Source organism: Peromyscus maniculatus, chromosome 3 (genome assembly GCF_049852395.1).
Source record: "Peromyscus maniculatus bairdii isolate BWxNUB_F1_BW_parent chromosome 3, HU_Pman_BW_mat_3.1, whole genome shotgun sequence".
NCBI classification, from domain to species: Eukaryota; Metazoa; Chordata; class Mammalia; order Rodentia; family Cricetidae; genus Peromyscus; species Peromyscus maniculatus.
This window is the reverse complement of record NC_134854.1, coordinates 151287254-151313715: the sequence shown is the minus strand read 5'-3', so window position 1 is coordinate 151313715 and position 26462 is coordinate 151287254. Positions and strand designations below refer to the sequence as shown.

At 41.0% G+C, this 26462-nt stretch overlaps 1 protein-coding gene across 1 annotated transcript; it reads right to left on the bottom strand.

Annotated features, from left to right (window-relative positions):
* Positions 1-26159, bottom strand: LOC121828139 (C-type lectin domain family 2 member E-like). The gene is made up of 5 exons (XM_076566032.1): positions 25990-26159; positions 18001-18135; positions 13461-13645; positions 12814-12920; positions 1-11865 (listed from the first exon to the last, which is right to left on the bottom strand). Exons 1-5 carry the CDS (start codon positions 26039-26041, stop codon positions 11757-11759), a joined length of 588 nt encoding a protein of 195 aa, XP_076422147.1. The 5' UTR covers positions 26042-26159; the 3' UTR covers positions 1-11756.
* Positions 26160-26462: the final 303 nt, after the last annotated feature.

Sequence of the window (26462 nt, the reverse complement as noted above, 5' to 3'; positions counted from 1 at the left end):
TAACTGCAGAAGGGCCCTGAGTCAATACCCAGCAGCCTCAACTTTATTTCTAATGGGCTCTTTATATGCTATCAAGGGGAGAGGAAAAAGACCTCCCCCTTTCAAGATCAAAGCACAGGCCAGGCAGTGGTGGTACACACCTTTAATCCCAGCACTCAGGAGGCAGAGCCAGGCAGATCTCTGTGAGTTCAAGGCCAGTCTGGTCTACAGAGCAAGATCCAAGACAGGCACCAAAACTACACAGAGAAACCCTGTCTCGAAAAACAACAACAACAAAAATCAGAGCACAACATACAACCAAGTGTAGACCCTTCAAAACACCTGGTAACCATGCCCCCACAGCAAAACATCTTGTTGTCAAGCCTTTATGTATAAGACACCTGATAACCATCCTTTGCACCTTATTATGTAGCCTTGGAGAATAACATAAACTCTGATTCAGTGATTTGGAAACAAACCACAAGCTGGGATTTTGTGGGCTCTGACATCCTGGGTTAATTGATATTATGCAAATCGTACTTATTTACAAAAATCTTGGTCACATCCAGGAACTTCTTGTTAACCCATTTGGAACCAAGTCACTAGGGAGAGAATGCTCTCCCCATGATTTGGGAAATTCTACAGGACTTTTGGGTTTAATTGAGATGTCCTGAGAACTAAAAGTCTTGCTCCATAAACAATTATTCTCCCTGCGTCTCTGCTCCCTGCATCTGACTGCATGCAATCTCCACTCTCATTTCAGCCTCCACCTTCACCGCTCCCACCCACCCTCCCACTCCGGGTGGTCCACGGAACTGAAGCAGGTATCCTGCTGATGCTTGCCTCTTACAACTAAAGTCATTCTCACCAAGACATCAAGATCTTCCCCTTTAACATTTTAAAATAACCTTTCCCCCCTCTTCCTCCCATGAAACATCTGTTTTTGGTCTCTTTCCTGCACCTAATTTATCTCATGGTGCATTATGAATGATTTATAAGATTGCCAACTTCCCTGTACATTTATAATAAGAGCTTTCATTTTCATACTAAAACCACTTCAATTCAAACATTATTTTTTAGGCTAAATCTAGCAATAATAAAATATAAAGTTCTAAGTTTATACAGACAACTAACTTATACTATGCACTGTTAGAATAGATTTACTTAAACTTTAACCTATTAAACATAATTAAATAATATAACTTAATGTCTAGTCAGTCATCTACCCCTCACCCTATGGGATTTGGTACAACAGATGGGTATATGGCTGATGTCTTCTAATGAACTAGTATCACCTCAAATGTTACAGATGGAAATGAACACTGAAAAGGGCCTTGGGTAAACTCGCCCAGGATAAAATTGAGCCCATTATTCCAAAGATTAAAAATGACGGATCAGACATAGGATATCAAAATTTAACACAGGGGCCACTGTCCCTTTAACTACTGATCCCATTAACTGGAAGTCTAATGCTCCCCTCTGGGTGGAACAGTGGCCTTTACCCTGTGAAAAGAATCAGGTAGTTGCCTGTCTGGTAGAGGAACAAATTCAAAAGGGTCACATTGAGCCTTCCACCAGCCCTTAGAACACTCCAATTTTTCTTATTAAACAAAATCAGGCAAATAAGGATTGTTACAAGATCTTAGAAAATTAAATGAAATCATGGAGCCTATGGGCACTTTACAACCTGGTCTGCCATCCCTAATGGCCACAATATAATAGTTATAGGCTTACAAGATGGTTTCTTTACCCTACCATTACATCCCCAAGATGGTCAGGCTTTTGCCTTTAGCCTGCCTTCACCAACTTTTCAGAGACCTTCTCAGAGATATCAATGGAAAACTTTACCTCAAGAGAGCAGGACAAGCCTGACTTTATGTCAGAAGTTTCTAAATACAGCTCTCTTGCAAGTTCTTAAATAGTACTCTGCTTATCTTGTTCATTATGTGGATGATATATTGATTTCTCATGCTGATAGACTTTATGTACAGAAGGTGTTACAATTCCTAGTTCAACAGTTAACTTTATATGGACTTCAGGTGGCCCCTGAAAAAAATCAATTTCAGCCTCCATTTCCTATTTGGGACATGTTATTCACACAGACTTCATTTCTCTACAACCTTTTCAATTAGGGACTGACCATTTAAAAACTTTAAATGATTTTCAAAAACTGCTTGGAGAAATTAATTAGATTTGTCCTTATCTGGATATACCCACAGCCAAATTCAAATCTTTATTCAATATTCTCCAAGGTGACCCTAATCCTAAGTCATCATGAAAGTTAACACCTGAAGCTCAAACTTCCTTGGCTCTTATAGAAGAAAAACTTAATTCTCAGAGACTTCTTCATGTAGATTATACTAACCCATGGAGTCTTGTTGTACTACCCACTGAATATATCCCCACTGCCTGTTTGTGGCAGAAAGAGCCACTGGAATTATAACATTTGCCAGCAACCCATAAAAAAAATTGTAACTGCCTTATCCCCTTTGGTTGCCTCATTACTAAGTAAAGGAAGAAAATGGAATACAGAATTGTTTGGGCAAGATGTTCATGACATAATAATCCTTACACAGCTAAACAACATAACATTTTGTCTTATGAGTCTGTAGAATGGCAATTTTCTGATATCAATTACCTGACCATTATGTGTTAAAACTCATATTAGTACATCCTGCTTTATTTCCTTATAGAACTAAATCAGCTCCACTTCCTCCTCCAGCTGCCTTTTCTTCACTGATGGCTCACCCTCACGTCAAGATGCATTGATTTTCATTGGTCAAAAAGAGTCCTGTCCTACACAGGAAACCTCTGCATAGGGACTGGAATTAATAACAGTGATTAATGGTTTTGAAAGACCTTGTAATTTATGTACTGATTCTCAATACATGGTCAGATTGTTTCCTTACCTAGAATCTGCATCACTCCCAATCTAGCCAATAGCCTCAACTATTAACTGTTACAGATAACTTTTACTTAAATCATAACCTATTAAAAAGAAACAATTTAATACTTAATATATTACAAATGATTATATTCTTATTATATTATATTATATGTATAATATATATTATATTATATTCAAAACTATATCTCTAAACATGCTAAATATTAATATAAATAATTCCTTGCTTACCCCCTGACATTTAAAATGTTTAAACTTTTCACAATAAAGGAAACTGTGCCTTGTTTTGATTTCTATCAGGGCTCTACTTTAATTATGAATACTTTAGACTCAATAGCCTTCCTTTGTCTGATAAAAAGGTGGTGTCTATTCCCCAAGTTACTCCTTTACACAAAAATCTCAGACCTAAATTTAACAGCTAAAGGCCCATATTGCTCCTACTCACAACTAAAATCTACTATCATTGCCTCCAATAAAGCTATGGTGAAATATGATAAACACCCTTCCTGAGGTTTCAGTTGCCTTCTCAACTTTTCTTATTAACTAAAAATCAGGCCACTGGCCTCACTTCCTTGTGTTAACGCCAAATCTGAGAACAAGTAGTTATGCTACCAGATTCCAAATAAAAAATAAATTTCCTATACAGGTTTCAAAATAAGTTATTGTCTTACATTGACTCCCCTCGATAATCAACCACCTGTGTTTCCTGACAAATTAAATATAAAGAAGATATTTTAGGATATAAAGTTTGTACAAACTATAACAGCTTGAGCTTTGAGTGTGAAAGTTTAACTAAGTCATAAAGGTCTGAGTAAATGATTTTGGGGTTCAAAATAAGGACTGAGATATAAAAGCTAAAATTATAGAAGTGAAGGAAAATGAATGATATGAGGTATACACTACACTATTCATCTAGCACTACTACTATTATCTTAGCCACAGGCTTGTTTTGTTGTTTTGGGTTGTTTTTTTACTATGCACTTAAAGATGCTTCCAATTATGTTGGGGGAGTCTGTCTAATCTATACACATCCAGTTTTTCTGGATACAGAAAATGCTTTTACCAAAATCATTTTTAGTTTTCAAAACTCTTATTATGACTCAAACTATGCCTCTTTGCCTCTTCTACAACATGGATTTCAAAACAAATCATAAATAATAATAATGCTAACATATCTGACATTTTTGCCTCTTAAAAAGGGTCTTATAACCCTCAGGAAATCAACTTGGATCCATTATCACAGATCAAAATAAAATCAGATAAATATTACTTATCAACAGTTTGTTTTCCCACCTGCCTAACTTGGGGAGGGGCGGGGCAGATTGGGGGCTGTCCTCTCTCACCGTGGCCCTGGAATGCCCTTCTCTCATCTGCAAAAATGTACAATTAAAAATTCCAAATGTACAACTAAATCATAAGTTTCCTCTTTAAATTACCTTGACTTCACATTGTGCCATTAATATATATTTGTCACCAGATTTCTAAACAATTAAAAATTTACAAATTGCTCCATCTGCCCTCTGACCTCCAGCTCAATATACCAGAGGGCCATGCTGCACCCTCCCAATGCAGACTGCTCCAAAGCTGCCTGTATGTCTATCAGAGCCTGGAAAATGAATGAAACAATCTACTCTTCCCAGGTTTCCACTCCATTCCAGATTGTGAGCCCAACACAGTTTTGCCCCCATATCAAAAGGAAGTAACCATGAGTAATTTCTATACCCCTGTCACTTACCCTTTTTCTATATTGAACTCTGTAGCTGCAAGTTTCTCTGTCCTGCCTGATCCTGCCAAACCTTGTGTTCCTCTGGCCTGGTGGTCCCACAGCCACTTATAAAATAATCACTCAGAAGCTTATATCAATTGTAACTGCTTCGCCATTAGCTCAGGCTCATTACTGACTAGCTCTTACACATAAATTAACCCATAATTCCTATCTATGTTTAGCCATGTAGCTTAGTACCTTTTCTCAGTTCTGCCTTGTCATCTTGCTTCTTCTGGGTCAGGCTGGCAACTCCTAACTCCTTTTCCTCTTCCCAGAATTCTTCTCATCCTCTCACCCTGCCTGTACTTCCTGTCTGGTTACTGGCTAATCAGCATTGTATTTATCAACCAATCAGAACAACACATACACAGCATACAAAACAACATCCCACAGCACTTCCCCTCTTCTGTCTAATCAAAAAGGGAAGGTTTTAACTTTAATATGGTAAAATTACATATAATAGAATAGTTATCAAGCAAGAATTAGAGTTACAATATCTAGTCTATTTATATTTGGCAAATTCAAAGAAAATATTCTATTTATCCTATATTTCTGAGTATAAGGTTTTATATCTAATTTATCTTTTATCTTTCCTTTTATAAAGGAAAGGAAAACTATAATTGTAACTATCTAGTCTTCAACTACATCAAAGACCTCAGAAGGATATAATATTACCTAAGTAAACAGGAAGAGCATTGTAAGCAACTTCCAAAAATCTAAAATGACAGAGACACCTGGCTACCTGGACAGTTACCCAAAGTTCCTCTGTAACGTTGGGATATCCATCTTCAGCCAACAGGACTAGAGTTTTTTAGTCGCTTCTCCCTGTGTCCTGTAGAATATTTGGCAGTCTCCTATGTGAAGCAGGAACCTGAAGGACCATTTCACCTTCTTTTAGCAAATTCAGTGGTCATTTTCCCATGGGTCTTGCACTTCAAGTCAATACAACATTTTGTCAAGCAGTTCAGGCAAGAAAAGTTTCTTACCCAATTGGCTATTTTTGCCAAAAAGAAGATAAACTCCATATGGAGTATTTTTGATGCCCATCCTCTTCTCTGAAGTAAATTGGTGCTGCCAGGAGCATACATGTCTCGTTGTCCAGAAAGTATAAGTTTTTTAAAACATTTAAAATGCCATATTCTGTAGGTCTTTGAAGTGTTTGAAGATTACATATCTAATTAAAATATATTTTATATACCTAAAAAACTTAATTAACAAAACTATAAATTTGATTATCCTAGATGACTATTAATCTGTATTTCTTAATTATCCATTACAATTTAAATGAGTTACATAAACATAATACCTTAAATGAGAGTAGAAATATATATACAGTATAACAAAATTAACTTTAAATTTGTAATAAGCTAATGTGTATAGCAATTTAAAACAAGTTGTTGCTCCTTAAAAGTAGGTTCAATAATCTACCCTTTTATCCTATCATATGTATAATATCATCCCTTTTCTTCTTTAGAAAGAGATTGTATTTATAATCAGTCTGCTTTAAATAAAAACAAACATTTATAAACAATTTTTTCGGAATATGAGCATAGCTTCTCATACTAGTTCCTGCTGGTTGAGGGCACTGGCAATCTAATGGGGATCCTGAAAAAATTAAGAATTAAGGTCAAGTCCTGACAGGACTAGTCTGTGGGGCTGCATCGTCTGAGCCAGTTGCCTTGAAGCCGTTTTGGATGTTGGATCATTTGGGCCATGGTGTCATCAGAGACCTTTCAGGGGATCTTTGATGATCAAACCATATTAGCCTGGAAGCAATCCATAGGTTTTAATCTTCTGTGGAAACCAAAGCAACATAACCTTAGATCCAAGTTTTAAAGTCAAGATAACTTTAAAATATACTTTTTGGTTTAACTGAGAAGCCTTTTCAATCAATTGTCTCTCTCCAGTAAATATACCAAAAACATAATCCGGATTCTCTGTGTAATCTTCATCTTTACGTGGTTTAACATTTATATTACTTTTACTGTCTCTTTAAAGACTTATTTTTTAAAACTATTTCTTAATATAACTGTCTATACTCCTTTTCCTCTCTCTTCCAAGCCTATGAATATTTTTACACATAATGTAAATCATCTAGAGGTTCATTTCATCTGAATCTGTCTTTTTGTGAATCTATTGTTTAAGCTGCAGCATGACTAGGCCTGAAATGGCAGCTTTGGCTGCTGGCTCCACCCACCTCAGCTTTCCAACAAGGCGGAACTATGTTTACTGCCAGCTCAGGGGGAACCATGCAGTGGATCTAGGCTTCCATCCATCAGTGTGTAGCCCCAAAACCTTTTCTTTCTTTTCTTATTTTTCTTTTTTTTTTTCCTTTCTTTTTATTTATTTATTTTTTTGTATGTTTTTTTTTGTCTGTACTGGCAAAAGCTATTTCAACCATGCACCATGCTGCATGGCTTGCAGACGCCACTTCATACAGTGGCAGGAATCTGCAATGCTGTACTGAAACCCATACACTGTGAATCCACGATAGTAGCTCAAGTCCACATGCTACAGTATCTCTGTATGTTGGTGTCTCTATATCTCAATCCGCATGAGACTTGAAGTAAAAAGCTGGTTTTTGGCTCCATTATTCTGTTTTTAGAAGCCCTTTTTAAACTCTTTTAGGCCTTATGGAAATTCAAGAGCCCCAAATTGGTATACCAAATGTAGCTGAAAGTTTCTCCATCCTACCTGGTCCCACTAGACCCCATATTCCTCTGGTCTGGTGGTCCCACAGCTGCTTATAAAATAATCACTCAGAAGCTTATATCAATTGTAACTGCTCAGCCATTAGCTCAGGCTTATTACTGACTAGCTCTTACACCTAAATTAACCCATAATTCTTATTTATGTTTTGCCATGTGGCTTTGTACCTTTTCTCAGTTCTGCCTTGTCATCTTGCTTCCTCTGGATCAGGCTGGCAACTCCTGACTCCTTTCCTCTTCCCAGTATTCTCCTAGGCTGCTAGCCCCACCTATACTTCCTGCCTGGCTACTGGCCAATCAGAGTTTTATTTATCAACATTATAAATGTGTTATTTATGCAACACATTCACAACATACACAACAACATCCCACAGCAGAACTCTCCAGCCCAGGAGCTGGACTCTCTTTAAAAAATGTTCTATTACTAACTGTATAAATTGTGCCCATGATCCTGAAATGTATATACTATCAAACAATCTCCATACGCACTTCTGACAATTGTTCTGATATGTAAATCTTGCTATGTATACAATGAGACCAGTTGGTACTGCTCTCTCAGAGCTAAAATGGTTTATAATTGCTTTGGTTACAAGTTTAAGATATAAGACAACTTCACCTACAGCTTTTGTCCTACAGATGTACACCACTAATTCAGGTATACTCTTTATCCAAAAATGCTTCATTAAAATACAGACTAATCAAATTAATACAATTATTCAAAGATTAATGTTCTAAACTAAACTATTCTGTTTTGATAACTCATAATCATAATATTTAGACACACTTAACCACATCATATCATGCTAACTAATGATAGATTTTTATATTACTCCTCTGCCTTACTATAGATCAAAGGTATTCTGAGACCATATGCAACTATACCTACAGGGTGTTTACACTAGTTCTCAGCTTACCATCAGTATAGATAATTGATTATTAATTATAAATATGAACTATTGATTCATTATAAATATTGGTCATTAATAAAAAAGTTGATTACATGTCTATTGATTATTGATTCTTATTAATTTCAATATCATTACAATATTACTTATCATTCTTCAAATCATCTTTAGACTTTTAATTTATCCACATACTCACTGCCCTAAGAGAGATTTACATGCTTCCTTTTTATTAAATGAAAAAGGGGGAGGTGTTGGAGGCCGTGCGGGTATATAGCAGGTGAAAACTAGTGTTCAGCAGGTCTACCCACCAGACTGACTCCTTCATGGGAAGCCCCACTTGGCGAGGCCATGGGATCAATGACTGTAAATGACTGGTTGCTTCTGTCTGTAATTTTTCTCATGTGCCACTATATCTCTTTCCTAAAAACAGTTACGGATATTCTCCCCAATGCTTGTGTATTTATCTTGTGAATAAATTCCATCTACTGGGCACACACACAGTTGTGGATGGTCTGGAAGTTGATTTCTACTGAAGATGTATAATTTTGATGAAGAGAATATCCTAGGATATGCTTTATAACTAGATCTATTGCCCCACAAGGACTGTAAGACACTTAAAAGCCTGCTTTGTTCCTTAAACTCAGACTAACATAAGAAAACAACAATTTCACCCCAGTCTATGATAAGCTAAATACATTTCACTGATTTGAAACCTCAGAGCAGTTTCAAACTAGACTGAATATTTCTGTAAATAAATCATAACTTAAAAACTTTACAGATACGCACAAGGTCAGAGTTGCAGATGTCTAACCAAGGTTTTCTTTTCTTTCTTTTCTTTCTTTTTTTTTTCTTGGTTTATTAAGACAGGGATTCTCTGTGTAGCCTGGGGGCCTGTCCTGAAACTCACTCTATAGACCAAGCTAGCCTCGAACTCACAGATATCTGCCTGCCTCTGCCTCCCAAGTGCTGGTTATTAACACAAAGACTCAAATATTATGTCAATTCTTCACTTGCCAAGTCTAGCCGATAAAGACCTGACTCCCTGTGCAGATCTCTCAGCAGCCTGTCTCACCACTGTGCCCCTAGTCTCAGGTCACAGTTGATACACAAGGAGCCTTGGAACATTGAGTTGCCATGGTGAATGGATCTACCCCTTATTGTTTACTCAAGGATGCACTATGACCTTCAAAGGTAGCCTTGTAACTCTTTGTTATTGAAAAAAGCCTCCTGAAAAATATGTATATAGCTGTGCAGAACAGAAGAGAACTAGAAAGAATTAGAACTTAGAAGGAATTAGAACTAAGAAGAATTAGAGCTGTAAAGAAAATTAGAGCTGAAGAATAAAGAGCATGACCTGACAAGATCGTATGTGAAGTTATAGAAATCTTTCTATCTTCACTCTTGAAAAGTCTGAGTTACTCTAGGTAGTGGCTTAGTAGCTGGATTCAAAGGCAGCTAAAATCAACATGGCCTCAGGCAGCAACAAGAACCACAGACACCTACATGGGCCCCAGTGGCAGGATGGACCACAGATATCAACATAGCCTCAGGCTGCAGCATAAATCATAGATGGCCTGTGATCTGTGTTACATCCACACAGCCTCTGGATGTAACACAGATCACAGACATCAACATGGCCTTCAGCAGCAGCATGGACAATGAACATCAACATGGCCTCAGACAGCAGACAAGGTCAATGGACATCCACTTGTCTTCTGGAAGAAGTATGGACCAAGAATATCAATATGGTCTAAGGCTGAATCATGGATCAGGGACACCGACATGGTCTCTATTGGCAACACAGACCACAGACATCAAACAAGGCCTCTGGTGGTAGCTCAGACCAGGGGCACCAACATGGGCTCCAATGGCAACAGGGACAATGGGCATCAACAAAGACCTCCAGCAGTAGCAAAATCCACTGACTTCAGCATGGCCCCAGGTAGCATCATGAACAAGGGATGCCAACATGGCTTGATGTCAACTGTGACAGCACAGACCATGGACCAAACCATGAATATCAACATGGCCTCCAGTGGTAGCACAGACCACAGAGGTCAACAGGGTTCCTACTGGTAACAGGAGCAATGCTAATCAACATGGCCCCCAGAAGCATCTCAGACTGTGAACAGGAGCACAGCCTCAGGGGGCAGCACAGACTAGAACATCGACACAGCTCCAGGCGAGAGCACAGACCAGGGACGTCCGATTGGTCTCCAGTAACAACATGCTCCATGGGTATCAACACAGCCTGAAACGGCAGACAGAACCATGACTCCAGAAGAGCCCCAGCTGTAGCATGGACCACGTAAAGCACCATGGAGTCTGGCGGCAGCACACACCATGGAGATTTTCTGAGAAGGCCCAATCCAGAAAATGAACCATTCTCCATCTTGGATATCCCAACGTTGCTCAGATTCAGGGGGGTCGTGGAGCTGGGTAGTGCATTGTGGGCAGAGGTGGCAAGAGATCCAGGCTGCTGTTTACCACCCTGCTAGCACCAGGTTTCCTGAGGAGGCCCAATCCAGAAAATGAACTGTTCTCCATCACAGATCCTGATGTTCCTCAGAGCCTGGGTGATCGTAGACTATCACTAGGACTGGTCTGGGATATCCTGTGGTTGCCCAGAGACAGGGTGATCTTTTGGCTGGGCAGGGTATCTGAGGCAGGACCCACTCGAGCTCCAGGCACATCTCTCTGTCCTTGGTGAAGGTCATCCTGCTGACTTATTGGGTATGACCATCATACCTGTGTCCCGTGGGCAGCTCCACAGCAGTGTTGTCTCCAGTTGGAACCAAGAACCCACCCTACAAACCAACCTCTTGAATCAGTCTTCAAACATTTTTTAAAGGTTCTGACAGCAGATATTCCAGACATGCGAGAGCACATTTACTGAAGATACAACCATTCTCTCTGACACTTTTCCCTGACTTTCTAACAGAAGGACATCACTCTTGCTTTGGCTTGGGTTGCTGAGGCTGTGGCATTGGAGTGTGAGGCTCCTCCTTGGTGGTTGCAGACCAGTGATGTGGCCTGGTGCAGGATACCCAGAGCTGTGGTGGAAGGGTGCAGGAGGATGCCTCCCCTCTAGCCCTCTACAGCAGCCATGTATGCTGCAGCCATCTTGGCTCAATATTGTCCTCCCCTCATTTTTTTAAGGTCTCAGTGATTCAAAGGAAAAACTAATGGAAAAAATCATATCTGGTCATAAAAGAGGAGGTCACTAATGCTGACAGGATTGCTATTCACATTTAAGATATGAGTACCAACTCATATCAAAGCACTGAAATTAATTTAGAATCTCTCAAAGACACCCAAACACTCATAAGTATAGATGTCTATGATGGTTTTCATCTTGGATATCACCACGGATTATGAATTGACTTTGATAATTTTAGAAGATAAAGAAATGAGTCAGTGACTATAGATAACATGTTACAGGTCTCTCATGATATCTTTGACACAAGCTATGAAACTTCTGGGCACAATAAAGTTTAGCTCTTGGGCTTGCTACAAATACACTTCCTAGTTGTGTGGTTCCTGCCACTGCTGATCCCTCTGTCACTCAGGTAGGCATGTTCTCCTTCTCCTCGGATGGGAACCCTAAAACAAAAAAGACAAAATTTCTGCAGAGTCTGCCATTGCATTCACTCCTGCAATGATAGCTCACTCGTCTCCACTGCTTATTTATAACATGGATCACACAAAGGCAGAGTCCAGGAGGAATCACCAGCACGAGATTTACACCTAGTGATTTTTGCATTCTCAGGGTTCGATGTGATGACCAGACCTTTGACATTCATCCATGTTGAACCCTGTACTGTGTCTACAAAGCATTGGACTGGTGCTTGCTGCCATGTTCAAATGAACTTCAGCCATGGGTAGCACCACAAGGTGATCATCAATTCTATCTTGAAGTATTTTTCACATGTATAAAAGTGGGAGGAAATGCACCACTTAGTAAATTGCTGAAAGGTCTTTAATGATGGACATGACTGGGGCTCTATTTCACTGTTCCAGTGAAATGGGTCTGTTCAAATGGCTATGCTCACATCCAGGAGCTGTCTGGGGTGCTCTTTGATGATGAGACTTCAGAGGAGGTTCCCAAAGCCCCTGGAGTCTCTGCTTCTGTGACAGGTGCAGCTGTGCAAACAGCTGTCTGACAAGTCCCAGCTGTTCTGCAGTGGCTTCCTGGGGTTTCAGAGCCCTTAGGAGCCATCAGCAGTTCTGCCTACATCCCACAAGGGCAGTCATCAGCAAGGAAAGATTTTCAAGTGCCATAGAGCAAAACATCTACCCCAGGTGCCACCATCATCCTTAAGATTTGGAGTAAAACAACACTAAGTAAATCCAATGGATTTAAATTTGTCCAGATGTGGAGTTCACTGGAGATTGACTGTGGCATGTACCACCAACCTATCCCCCAAGGCACACCTCCAGCCTAAAGGTTTATGTTTCCAGTACAACTGGCTCCACATGACACTGCCTTTCATTTCTCATAACCACAACTCACACACATCACAACACAAGAAAAGAGGTCTGAAAACATACAAGTCGTTATATTTAGTGTTGTCTGTCCACGTCCATGGGTGTTGTGTTGACTCTCTGTGCAGGCCAATCCAGTAGGCAGAATCATTCTTGTGTCCATTTAGGAAATCCTGTCATAATACACAGGAAGCAAATACATGTGTCTCTCAGCTTCAGATGACCATGGAGTCTCTGCCCTACAGCCTCCTCTCAGGATGGCAGCAGGTTTGAACTCAGGATAATCGACTAAATAGCCCTCAGTTCTCAGTGGATGCATTTTACTACCGTAATCCATAGTACACTGCCACCACCCACCCTTCTGAGCAAGTCCCTTGTTAAGCCTGTATTCGCAATTATTAATAGTTGTCACCTTAAGTATGCAACACCTGCCAGCTTTTACAAAGACTGACAGGACCACCATGTCTCTCAGTCAAATATATGTCTGGCCATGCAGGTTGACTATTAGCATTACAGGACAGAATATCTTTGGAATGTCCTCAGGGCTACAGACAGATGTGTTACCATCACAAATGGACCATACTAACATGTGCCCCATGTCCCTCAATGCCTAGGGTGGGAACCTTCCTCATGCCTCAGCTTTAAGCTCTCTATCTCAAGGCAATAGACATTCAACAGAACAAACAACAAACCAAGTCCTGATAATTTCTTACCAGCTCCTTCAGGCTGTCAAATTTAGCTAGATGGGCCTTTAGATTCATGCAGGAGGTCTGGCTGGATGTCCAGTTACTTGTGACTTCAGAAAAATAAAAACATTTACTTCCAAATTCAATCCAGTCTCTTGAGCAATTGGCATGACCAGCTTCAGGGTTTGTAGTACCTGTTTTTTCCTTTCTCACTAAAATATACAAAATGCAGTGACATGTCATAAATAAACATTTCCATGAATTTTCTCTTCAGCTAACCACCCAATCTCAGTTGAGGTGTGTGTTTGGACTATAGCTTTCAATACTGATCACTAAGAGACTCCTCCTAGCATGGTCATCTCCCATCAAGAGCCTTCATGTGGCACTCTACAGAAATGTCTTTCTTTTCTTCTTTGTACTTATAGTTTGGGGACAGAATCTATGTCCTCCTGCCTGGTTCAGATCTCACTCTGTGGACTGTACTTGTCTGGATTTTGTAATATTCCTGCTGGCTGTACCTCTTGAGTGCAGGGACTAAAGAATCCAATACCTTGCACAAAATCATAGGTTCTTAAAACATTAGGACTGTTCCTGATTGCTGGAATCCTACAGGCTCCTTTCTTATAATCCTCCTTCACATCCTCCTTTTGTAATGAGAAAATAAAGAAAACTCCCTCCTTCTCTGGATTTAACTATGGATAAAATACAAACAAGCAAAACATGACATGGTCAAAATGGTTTTTTGATTCCAAAACTTTGATCAAGGACTTAATGTTATCATATACACACACATTAAATCCATATGAAAATATACTGGCATCATTAGAGGCTGTCAGAATGGCAATCATCAAGAAATCTCACAACAGATGTCAGAGCTCTGGGCAGAAATTGGGACACTTATTCACTGGAGAAAGTATAACTTATACATCCAGTATGGAATCTCCTTTAAAAATTACAATTAGTCCTTTTGTGATGAAGCTATGCCAAACCTGGGCAAATATCAAGAGAACACTACATCATAACACAGAGATACTTACACATCCATGCTTATTAATAGCTCCCCTATTTACAATAGTAACAAAATGAACCTGACCAAGATGTCCATCAACTGATTAACAGATCATGAAAATGAATTACATGTACAAACACAATGTTATTTGGACATAAAGAAAAATGAAAGTTGCAGCAAAGTGGAGGACCTAGAAAATATAATATTAAATAAGGTCACACAAACTCAGAAAAGACCCCATGCACTCCCCCATATACTTATCCTAGTCTATAATGTACAGTGTAAACAGCTGTGAGTGTGGGCATAGTGTAACATGAAGAACAAGGAAGAGTAGTGTAAGGTGAAGAGGAAGGACAGGATGCAGCAAAGGACACATAAGCTATGAATAGAGTTGTAAAGAGCATTATTTTTCTAGTTTCAACTTTGCTGGTGTTTTTTTTTCTAGTTTGTGGCTGGTAAGTGTATAAAAATGTAAATACAGCGAAAGTCTAAAACCATGACCAAAGTTCCTTGGCTTCAGGTTGTCTATTCTAACTGTGTGGAAGTTCAGTGAGATAGATAGAATTTGGGACTTGGCAAGTGTTGGAATGGTTATGTTGTGTGTGTGTGTGTGTGTGTGTGTGTGTGTGTGTGTGTGTGTGTGTGTGTATGTGTGTGCGTGCTGTGGGATGGTCTGTATGTCAAATTGCTCTGATTGGTCAATAAATAAAACACTGATTGACCAGTGGCCAGGCAGGAAGTAGGTGGGACAAGGAGAGAGGAGAATTCTGGGAAGCAGAAGGCTGAGGGGAGAGACACTGCCAGCTGCCACCATGACCAACAGCATGTGAAGACACTGGTAAGCCACCAGCCACGTGGCAAGGTATAGATTTATGGAAATGGATTAATTTAAGCTACAAGAAGAGTTAGCAAGAAGCCTGCCACGGCCATACAGTTTGTAAGCAATATAAGTCTCTGTGTTTAGTTGGTTGGGTCTGAGCGGCTGTGGGACTGGCAGGTGACAAAGATTTGTCCTGACTGTTGGCAAGGCACGAAAACTCTAGCTACAAATGGTGCCCAGCATGGGGCTTCCACCTAAAACCTGAAAAAAGACTCTAAAATGGAACTAAAAACAGCTTCCTAATTGTCTCTCTCAAATGAGCAGCAGCTGCCGGTTTGAGTTACTGGCAGGTTCCTGGCGTGTGCGCTCGACCTGCAGTATGGCAAGAATGAGGCCGCTGCAAGTGGCACATTAAGTTGCATGGTGGATTTGGCCTTTGCTAGTACAAAACAAAAAGAGGTTTCTGGGCTACACGCTGCTTTGATAAGAAGCATAGACCCACTATTTCTGAGAATTGATGGCTCCCAAAGCTGGTGGAAAACGTATGTACCACCGCCATGTTGGGAAGCTGAAGTGGGCAGAGCCAGCAGCCACAGCGCCTTTTCAGTCTTAGAATGGTGCAGTTTAAAACAATAGGCTCAAGGTAATATAAAACATAAGCCACATAAAGATGGCTACCACACAGAGAATCTGGATTATGTTCTCTTTGATATTCGTAACTAAAGAAAAACATTTGATCATAAAAGCTGTTGAGTTAAGCCAAAATGTATATTTTAAAGGTGCCTTGACTTCAAAATTTGGATGTAAGGATAGGTTGCTTTGAAAAAGAGGCTCTGCTTTTGTTTCTACAGAAAGCCAGAGGCTATGGATTTGTTCCAGATTAAGATACATCAGGTTTGACCAGCCAAGACCCCCTGAAAGGTCTCCGATGACACCATGGCCCAGATGATCCAACATCCAGAATGGTTTGAAAGCAACTGGCTCAGACAATACAGCCTCATGGACTATTCCATGATCCTAAAATTTTCTTTGTGTCCCCATAGATACAGCGCCCCCCTCCAGCAGGAAGTAGTAAGAGAAGCTACGCCCAAATTCCCAAATATACCAAGCTGGCTTTGGAGATGTGTAAAAGTTAAAACCTTCCTTTTTAAAAAAAGAAAAGGGGAAGTGCTGTGGGATGGTCTATATGTCAAATTGCTCTGATTGGTCAATAAATAAAACAGTGATTGGCCAGTGGCCAGGTAGGAAGTAGGTAGGACAAGGAGAGAGAAGAATTCTGGGAAGCAGAAGGCTGAGGGGAGAGACACAGCCAGCTGCCGCCATGACCAACAACATGTGAAGACACTGGTAAGCCACCAGCCACGTGGCAAGGTATAGATTTATGGAAATGGATTAATTTAAACTATAAAAAGAGTTAACAAGAAGCCTGCCATGGCCATACAGTTTGTAAGCAATATAAGTCTCTATGTTTACTTGGTTGGGTCTGAGCAACTGTGGGACTGGCGGGTGACAAAGATTTGTCCTGACTGTGGACAAGACAAAAAAACTCTAGCTACATGTGCTTGTGTAAGAGGCCCTAAATGTGCGTGTGCGTGTGTGTATGTGTATGTGTGTGTGTGTGTGTGTGTGTGTGTGTGTGTAAGAAGCCCTAAATGTGAGTGTGTGTGTGTGTGTGTGTGTGTGTGTGTGTGTGTGTGTGTGTGTGTTTGTAAGAAACCCTGAATGCAGCAAATTTTCAGAGGGCTGCTTAGAAAAATAATAGATATTTTTCTTTCATAACTTTGTCTTTTTCTTCCTTTAACAGATAAGAATGAATGTATGGCTCCTTTGAAGGGCTATTGAGCCTACAAACAAGTGATTTGATAGGAAATAAATGCTAGAAATCACAAACACACACACACACACACACACACACACACACACACTTATTTTTAGTGTAGGGCAATTTATTGTAGCTGTTTCCTGTTTTTATATGCAGTACCATGAGGCTTTAATGAAAGGGACAAATGCAACAAAAAAATGAAGGTGACTGTATCTTCTCTTTATCTGACTCTTTTCACAGCTACATAACAGTTTAGGTTACACTGACTAAGTCTTCTTGGCAAATGTTTGTCCAAGTTTAGACTTGTATATTATTCATTGACATGGTTAAAGTTGATTTTATAAAATAATATCATGAATGATTTACTCTAGCTATGGCAGGAAAGTTATACATGTTTAATCACATTATTCAGAATAGTCTAACAATGAAAGCTTGAGAATTACCTATTTCTGGAACATTCTATTTAATATTTTCAGACCATGGTTGAAGATATTAATTGAAACCATGAGTCATGGTTGGGGTGGGGGTTCGGTACCTTCCCCAACTACATTGCTCTTCACTCCCCTCACTTCCCTTAGCTGCAGCAGCCTCCTTGAGGCTACTCCTTTACTTTCTTGTCTTTGTTCTTTGCTTGCCATTGGTCTCCCAGGTGGACACATATCTCCAGCATCTCTCTCTAGAGGTTACTGAATGTCATCTTCCCAGGGATGCTGAGCCTGGCCTCCTGTGCACACCACAGCCTGTGCTGATCCTTCACTGCATCTTCCTGCTAGACTCCAAGTTCCCAGAGAACAGGAATTTCCAGTGAGTTTTCTCTCCAGCCCTTCCCACAGTGCCTGGCTCACAGTGATCATAAGTAAAAGTGACAGCGTGGATGCGGACAGAACACTGCAGAACCTGGACATGAGTCACTCACCTGACAGTGAAAAAACTAAGGGCAACACAACTGCAGCTACAACAACCATAAAGATGATGAAGATGATCCCTGCCCGGCACCAGAGACGCTTAACAGAGTCGATGATTCTGTGAAATTTTCCTTGGAGCTTTTCACCTGTAAAATATGAATATAAGAATGCGAACTTCTTAAGAAAAACGAAAGAAACTGACCACAAAAACCCACTTTACAATTGCCCACCAGTACCTGAAAGGAAACTGCAAACCCCTTTCAGAGAAGGTCCTGGTCCGTAACGGATGCCACGGTGGAAAGAAGACTAGAGTGGGTGGAAACAGAACCTTGACCAGGGTCTTCCAGTTCCTGAACTAAGGGTGAATCATCAAAGAGCAACAAACAAAAGGAGTGAGGAGCAGTGGGAAGCAACAACAACAGTCAGCTGGATTTCTCTCCATAAAGTGTTCTGGTTAGAAGGAGGAACAGACACATTAGGGGAAAATCAGTGTAATTAGACCTATGAACAAACTAAGAAAAGAGGAAAAATAGAAATATCTCAATAAACACACCAAAAGTGTGTGAAAATTAGGAATCAGAGGAACTTCCTCAACCCTACAAAAGTTATCCATTACAAACAAAACAATAAATCGAACTGCAGTCTGCTTGATTCCCAAGAGCACAGTTGAGAAAGCTTTCCCAGTAATCAGGAGCAGGAGTAGGATGTCTGCTCACTACTCCAGGATGACTTTTCACAGGAGGGTCTCACCAGGGCAAAGAAATAGGGTCATGTGGCTGGAGAATGGCTCAGCAGTTAAGACCATTTATCTTCCATAGGACACAGGTTCAATTCCTAGCACCTACAAGGTAGCTTTCAACTGTGCACAACTCTAGTTCCAGGAGACCCATCACCCTCTTCTGGCTTCTATAGTCACCAGGACACATATGATGAGCAAGTGTGTGGATAAAACAGCCATATACATAAAATAAGTGTCTTAAGAAAGAAAGTTTGCACTTCTTGAAAACACATGAAAGTGTTTCTCTTCACAGATGACATGGTTCTAGCTGCATAAAAATTCTAACAACTCAGCCGGGCGTTGGTGGCGCACGCCTTTAATCCCAGCACTTGGGAGGCAGAGCCAGGCGGATCTCTGTGAGTTCGAGGCCAGCCTGGGCTACCAAGTGAACTCCAGGAAAGGCGCAAAGCTACACAGAGAAACCCTGTCTCGAAAAACCAAAAAAAAAAAAAAAAAAAAAAAAAAAAATTCTAACAACTCTACAAAAGACTACTAAACGTAAAAATTGAATTTACAAAGCTGTAAGACACAATGTCAGCATGGCAGAGTCAGCTGCATATTACTGTCAGAAGGAAGTTAAGGTCTAAGACAGCACCATTTACAGTAATGCCAAAAACCATAAATTTATATATCTTTTTTAAAAAGTTCATAATCAGCATAACAAATACTACATGTAAAATTATGAAGAAATCAGGACAGAGCTGGAGAGTTGGCTCAGTGGTTAAGAGCACTTGTTGCTCTTGTAGAGGACCTGGTGTGATTCCAGCACCCACATAGTAGCTTACAACCATCCATAATTCCAGTTTCAGAAATCTGACACCCTTTCCTGATTATAGTCAGATCTAGGAATGCAAGTGATGCTAGATATTTATGCAGGCAAAATGTTCATATACATAAAATTTTTTAAATTAAAAAAAAGAAATCAAGGCAGATCTAAACACATAATTGTTGAAGGATATTTGTTCACACAGACACTCCAAGACTGCCAATAAATTGTAACACTGAATCATGGGCAGAGCTAGTGACTAGCTGACCAGAATTAGCCATGGACCTTTTGTAGGACCCAAGATACATACATACATATATATATATATATATATATATATATATATATATATATATATATATTGGATTGGGGAAGGCAAGAGACAGGAGGTCATTGGTCTCTTCTCCACTGCTTCTCTGATCAATCAGGTTTTTACCCCATTACTTGACTCCCTTATTTTATTCAATAAAAGAACAATATAAATAAATGCTTCACATAATAAACTGGAACACTCAATACTGCTCATATGTCAACAATTTCTTAGCAAGTTTATAGGTGCAACAGTTTCACTTCCTGGGGAATGATTACCTTCAGAAAAAATGAAATTCATAGCACCAAAGTATATGAAAGGTACTATGAAAACTAAAAAGAAACGAAGAGTCCAAAATGATTCTGAAAAAGGGTCGAATTCAGAGATCATTCTGCCTAATCTCTTGACTTATGGGAACAGGAATAAATAAATAACACTACAGCCTTGTGATAGGAAAAGAACAGACACTGGAAGATACAGCAGAAAAAAAGACTCCAGAAGTTACATCGAACACACATGGTCAACACATATTTAACAGAGATGTATGGTTTGTAGACTAGGGAAGGATGGCATCACTCCAATATGTGCTACTGAAACAACCTGGTGTCTGTCTGCTAAAAACAAGACATGAGAAAGACTGTAGACCCAAGCACAAACCTTGATATTGTGAAGTCATTTGATTCCTTATAAAGTGAGAGAAATGTCTCTGAACTTGTCTTGGGCAAAAATCATCTTAGATTCAAGAGAAAATTGACTGTCTATATAACAGGAGGTTGATGAATTCGATGTTGATATGACTCTAACACCCTTCTTTTAGAAAGGCAAAATTGTGCAACTACTATGAAGCTATTTGTGCAGAAACTGCACAATATGGTAGTATGCCCGCATCCTGCCCACATATCCCCATACTGAAAGGAAAGCCCAATTTAATTTTCAAGAAAAAGAAACTTTTAAGTGTATATTTGTAGCAGCTTTAAGGATCACTATAAAAAAAAAAAAAAAAAAAAAAAAAAAAAAAAAAACGCAACATTTGCAATCATCCAAAAGTCCTGAAGCTGATGACAAGTTAAACAAACTCTCAAACAGAGGAAATAAGTTAGAACACAAGCCTGCACTTGCCATTTTCTCATACAACTTTACCAGGCATTGTCCCAAGGCTGCTGATTCAAAAGTCTCTAAATTAAACTTATCAGCAAACTTAAGCAAGTTTAATGGCAGTGAGCCACAGGAAGCTGTCTCCTTCTTGCTTATTTGAAAAGAAACCCAAACTGCCACGACACACTTCCTCTTCTCACTTCTCTACAAGCTTCCTGCCAGATTTTCTTAACTTCTTTGTGTAACATTTGACTATGTGGTGCCTGCACACTTGTGAATTCAGAGCACTGCTCCTGTGCCAGTGGTGCTGTGGACTGTCTCTTAGAATCTAGCCAGCGGTGTGTCTAAACACTATTGATAGACACTGCACTGTCTGAAGAGCAATGCTGCATGGACGTGAAAGAAGTCAAATGTGAAGTCTCTGCTTCAGGGATCCATTTTTGTGGCATTCTGGAAAAGTAAGTGTGTAAGGGCTGGGGACAGAGGTACAGAGTGTCTGCAACAGGGAATGGGGAAGTTGGAGTGGGGTAAGGGGCAGGGAGTCTATATCCTTTGTAAACTATTGTCTTAGATCTATTTTATGTGTATGAGTGTTTTGTCTGTGTGTATGTGTATATGTGTACTACATGCATGCCTAGTGTCGGGGGGTTCTGAGAAGTGTGTTAGATCCCTGGAATTGGAGTTAGGGGTGAGTGTGTGAGCCACCATATAGATGCTGGGAATCAAAGCCAGTCCTCTGTAAGAGCAATAAATGCTCTTAATGGTTGAGCCAACTCTCCAGCCCCTATATATCTTGATGAAGAATGCATGATTATGTTTTCCAACGTGATGAAGATGTACATCAAGTGAGTTAATTTTACTGAACGCAAATTATATGTTTTACAAAGTCCCCTGACTTTAAGCATTGCCTTTTGCTCAGTTTTACACTTCTAAAATACCAGGAAGCCTCACCCATTAACAATGGAGGAGAGGATATGTAGGATTGGAAGGCTTTAAGCACTAAACTGTGGCCTCTGGAGTTTGGGTCCACACAAAACACTTGACCTTCATTCTTTCCAGTTATACAAAGGTATGGAATGTAGCATGATAATTTTCATGTGCTCATTTCCAGCCCCAGCTCTTCTCAGCATGTGAGCAATCTGGTTTCCCTGGGTTCTACTCCTCATAGCTCCTCAAACTCCCTACAGAAAGTAAATCTTGGGACATTTCTAAACTCCTCCATATTTTGAATACATAAACTTCCTTATGATTTCTAGTTTTGCATCGTACTTAAAAAAAAAAATGTTCCCAAATCCAAGAAAATAATATAAATTCCTGTCTGATTTTAACTAGTTCTTTCAAACTAACAAGCAGTGTTAAGCTTCTATGCCTGACTAATTCCTCTCAACATGTCAACCAGATTCACCCATGTTGTCACTAAAGAGGACATCCTCTCTTATTGGTGTGTAGTATTCCATTATATATGGGAGTTGATAAGTTTGGGATTCTCAGTTATTGGATATCCTCCACCACTGAGGCAATAAGCCAATCAAGCCGAATTAATAAATCCAGGTTTATTCTGAACAGAGCAAAGCATCTCCCTAGTGGCTGTAGGGTAGCCTGTAGGTGTGGTCTTTGGTCATCTCCAGGGGGGACTGACTTTGGCGGGCTTGCTGAGGAGAGGTGGCCCCTACTTGGCGGGCTTTCTGAGTGGGCAGGGTCTGGAAAGGGAGGAGTAGGACCAAAGCATGGAATGCTCCACCACCCCCAAGCTGGAGATTCCCCAATAGGAATATGGATCACAATTTTCCCCATTTATTCACTGATATAAGCAGATGTGTTCCATGGTCTCGCTGTTGTGAAGAGGTTACAATACACAATCGAGTACAAATATCTCTTGAGGGAGGTGGAGAGGAAGTAGACAGTATTTACTATAAAGTGGTATCTGTCTGGTGTTTAAAGGCACAGTAGGATGAGTATAGATCACCATAACATACAATGCTTCTAAAAATAGCTGAGAGGGTTTCAATATATTCGCCATAATGAAACAAGGAATGTGTGTTAATTTTAATGTGCCAATCAAAATACACATCCTACTCTGTGTTGGAATTCCCAGCCACGCCTTGAGCTAGATGACCGCACATGCACAGTTCAGTAGCCAAACTGTGTGATCACACCATCTGCTCATGTGTGGTGAGCTCTGTAAGCCCATATTAGCATGAGCAGGGGAATCCATAAGAAGTGGGACACAGACCCCTCCTCCTCTTCTTCCTTCTCTCTCTCTCTCTCTCTCTCTCTCTCTCTCTCTCTCTGTCTCTCTCTCTCTCTCTCTCTCTCTCTCTCTCTCTCTCTCTCTCTCTCTCTCTCTCTCTCTCTCTCTCTCTCTCTCTCTCCTCCCTCTCTCTCTGTCTCTGTCTCTGTCTCTCTCTCTCTCTGTCTCTCTCTCTCTCTCTCTGTCTCTCCCCCTGTGTCTCTTCCTGGTCACGCTATCTTCTGTCCCTCCCCTGTCCCTTCTAATAAAACTCAGCTCTGATAAAGGATTTGTCGTGACTCATGTCTTTTCCTAGTGTAGGGAGCCAACATTCAAAGATGGCGCTGGCTTCCTGGTAGCCTAGCTGTAAACAACTCCATATTTGGCTATGCTCTCAGGACTACATGTCCTGTGACCTGCGCATGCGCGGGTATGGTAAGCAACCTTATGTCCTCAGCCTATCCCGTGGCTCCCCGTGCTTGCATTCTGGTGGGACCCAATCACAGTATGGCACGTTTGCCTGATTCCCTATATAAGCAGCTGCAATTTAGTTTTCCGGGCCCCTCACTTCCGGCTCTCCCTTAACCAAGAGGCGTTCCAATAAAGTATGATCTGAGAAGAATCCTCAAGTGGTGGTCGTTCTTACTCGCTGGCCGAGGAGCGTGCCGCATCCTAGCATAGTAAAAGCACCTCCTTAAAACCAACACTCTGGCCCTGAGCTGTTGGGATTGGTTCATCAGCAGGGCCCCCACTGGCAGGAAAAAAACCTTGCCGGGTTTGGTTTAAGCCGCCCTGGGCTTTGTCTCGGCCTCGAAGGTGATGAAGAAGGCCGCCATCTTGGGGGTTCACCATCTGTATTGCTTAGTCACGGCTCTCTTACGGCCTTCACGGCATTTTTCTCTAACCTCTGCTCCCTCAGAAATACTTGCTTACCAGAGAAACAGGAGTACTATTCATGAGCTCTCTCTTCTGGTATTAGTCAGATAAAGTGAAACTGTTGAGAGAGGCTGCAGTGGATCCCAGACAGCTGAGTCCACAGACAGCAGCTACGGCAACTTTCTCCTAAGTCAGTTTGTTTAAGGACGTTGCCCACTGCTGTGAGGACTTGCCCGCCGCCGTTTTCAACCCACAGAAAAGTCTGGAGAAGGAAGGAAATCTTTACTTTGGTAACTTTTCCAAGCACAGTAAGTGCTCTGACTTACAGGAGGAGTATGTGACTTGCAGGCACCTGGAGGGCCGAGCCACAACTCAAAATCAGGGGCAGCAGAGGACGCGGACACCTCTGGCTCTCCCCTAAGCAGGGTGGGTTCTTCAGTCTGTTTAAGGGTCCTGGGTAGCTGTGGAGGAGGGGCACTTTAGGTGTGCACTGGATGGCCCAGATAGGGCCCAGGGATTCCAGGGAGGCCTGGTTAGATTGCCTTCCTCTTCACTTTGTCCCCCAGCTCCCAGACTGTGTTTCCCACCACCACAGCAGGGGGCTGTCCACCTAGAGGAACTTGGCCTGATCTCCTGAGGCTGACACTAACTAGACCCCTGAGCTAACAATAATTGTGAACTCTGTTTTTCAAGAACTATTCTATTCCTAAACAAAAATATGAAAGTGGGGGTGGAGCCATGGCTCAGAGGTGGAGAGTACTTGCTGCCCTTGGAGAAAGAGGATCAATTCATTTCCAGCACCCACATGGTGGCTCACAATTGTCTAAGTCCAGTTCCAGGGAATTCAACACCTTCTTCTGACCTCTGTGAGCATCAGGCATGCATGTGGTGCACTAACAGGCAGGCAAAACTCCCACACACATAAAATAAAATAAAACTTTAAAAAATTAACAGGAAATGGATTTAAAGAATGAGTTATAAACGTTTTTCAAATTGAGAGGATACAGTTTTAAAGTAGAAGTCTCCAATGTCATTTTCCCACCATTTACCAAAAAGTAAAACTGCAGATGGATTTGAGGGTGGGATTGATCTCCCATTCCCACCCTACTGAAAAACTTGGCATATAACAATAGGAACAGTAGGATTGAGATTGTTCCTTGATACCACAGAATCATTTAAGGCCAGGAATATATGGGTGCCCTAAGGGAGGGGGAGAATTTCTGACAGCCCTGAAGTCTGGGGGAAAGGCGCACATGAGGAGGAGAGCAGGAGGGACAGAGGACATGGGCTGTGGGAGTCAGGAATGGAGGTGGAGGGGAGGTTGGAAGAGGGGCACTTTAGGTGTGCACTGGATAGAGCCATGTGTCTGAGCATGTCCAAGGTCCTCCCACCAATCCTCTAGGAATCCGGATGCCTTCTTTGATTTAGAAACTCAGAAGGGCTGTTTATCTCTCTCCCTGAGGTAGCTGGGTTCTCAGAATCAAGTATGAATGTGGGCCGGGCAGCGGCAAGTGTCTCTAAGACTACAGGGAAATGTAATCTGATGGGCGGCTATTTCAATCCTAACTCCTAAAACATTTCGCTACAGTTCTTTTAATTACTGTGGGTGAGATAAGTGTAAAGCCCAGCCTCACTCTGGCGGGAAGCAGCAGAGTGAACATTCCAGATGCCGGAGAAGAGTGCACTAACAAGTTTACTGTTGGTTCCTCTTTCTCCAAATGTATTTAAGTAATATACACCATGATAGAATAATACAGAATTGCAATGGTGCTTCCTGCCCACCCTATAGCTCTCCACCCCTCCACCCCCACCACCTCTCCATCCCCGCTCCCCAGCCTCTACTGATCTCTAGAGACCCCTGTGGCAGCCTAACAGGGGAAGATTCTGTTCCCCTAGTGAAGCTCCCTCCCCCTTAAACTTAGTTAACCTTTCATTAAATACATACGGTTTTCTCCCTCGCCAGCTGGAAAGGTGGAGTCTGCAGTTAACATTCTCATGAAGGCTTTGCCGCAATTGTCTTTCTGCTGATGCAAACCTCGAATGAATGAAGAAGTTTGCAAACACAAGGTTTTCAAACCACTTGACTTGGAGGCTCCGCCCAACTTGCCAGTGATTTGTTGTTGCCTGATTCATCAATCCTTAATATATCCACCCTTTCAGCAAATAAAATCTGCTTCTGGGAGAAAGAGAGTTAATATGTGACAGGAAATGTGGTGTACCGGAAAGTAAATAAACGGAACTGAGAATTGTTTTAGATTTTGATAATGCAAAATGCTTTTGAATTACAGCAACTTCACACACTTTTCTCCTCCGCCAAGGTGGGATGACAGGGGGTGTTTCACTGTCCTGCGGAAATCAACCTAAAAGCAAAAGAACTGCAAAAGTGGGAAATGTAATTGCCAGTCTTTTTCAAGCCTT

Excerpts from the sequence above, each read along its gene's own strand:
- LOC121828139 (XM_076566032.1), bottom strand. The coding sequence starts at position 26,041 with ATGAGAATGTTAACTGCAGACTCCACCTTTCCAGCTGGCGAGGGAGAA. Across the intron at positions 18,136-25,989 it reads AGCTGGCGAGGGAGAAAACC|GTGAAAAGCTCCAAGGAAAA; the intron begins GTATGTATTTAA and ends CATATTTTACAG. Across the intron at positions 11,866-12,813 it reads AACACTAAATATAACGACTT|GGTTCCCATCCGAGGAGAAG; the intron begins GTATGTTTTCAG and ends TTTTTGTTTTAG.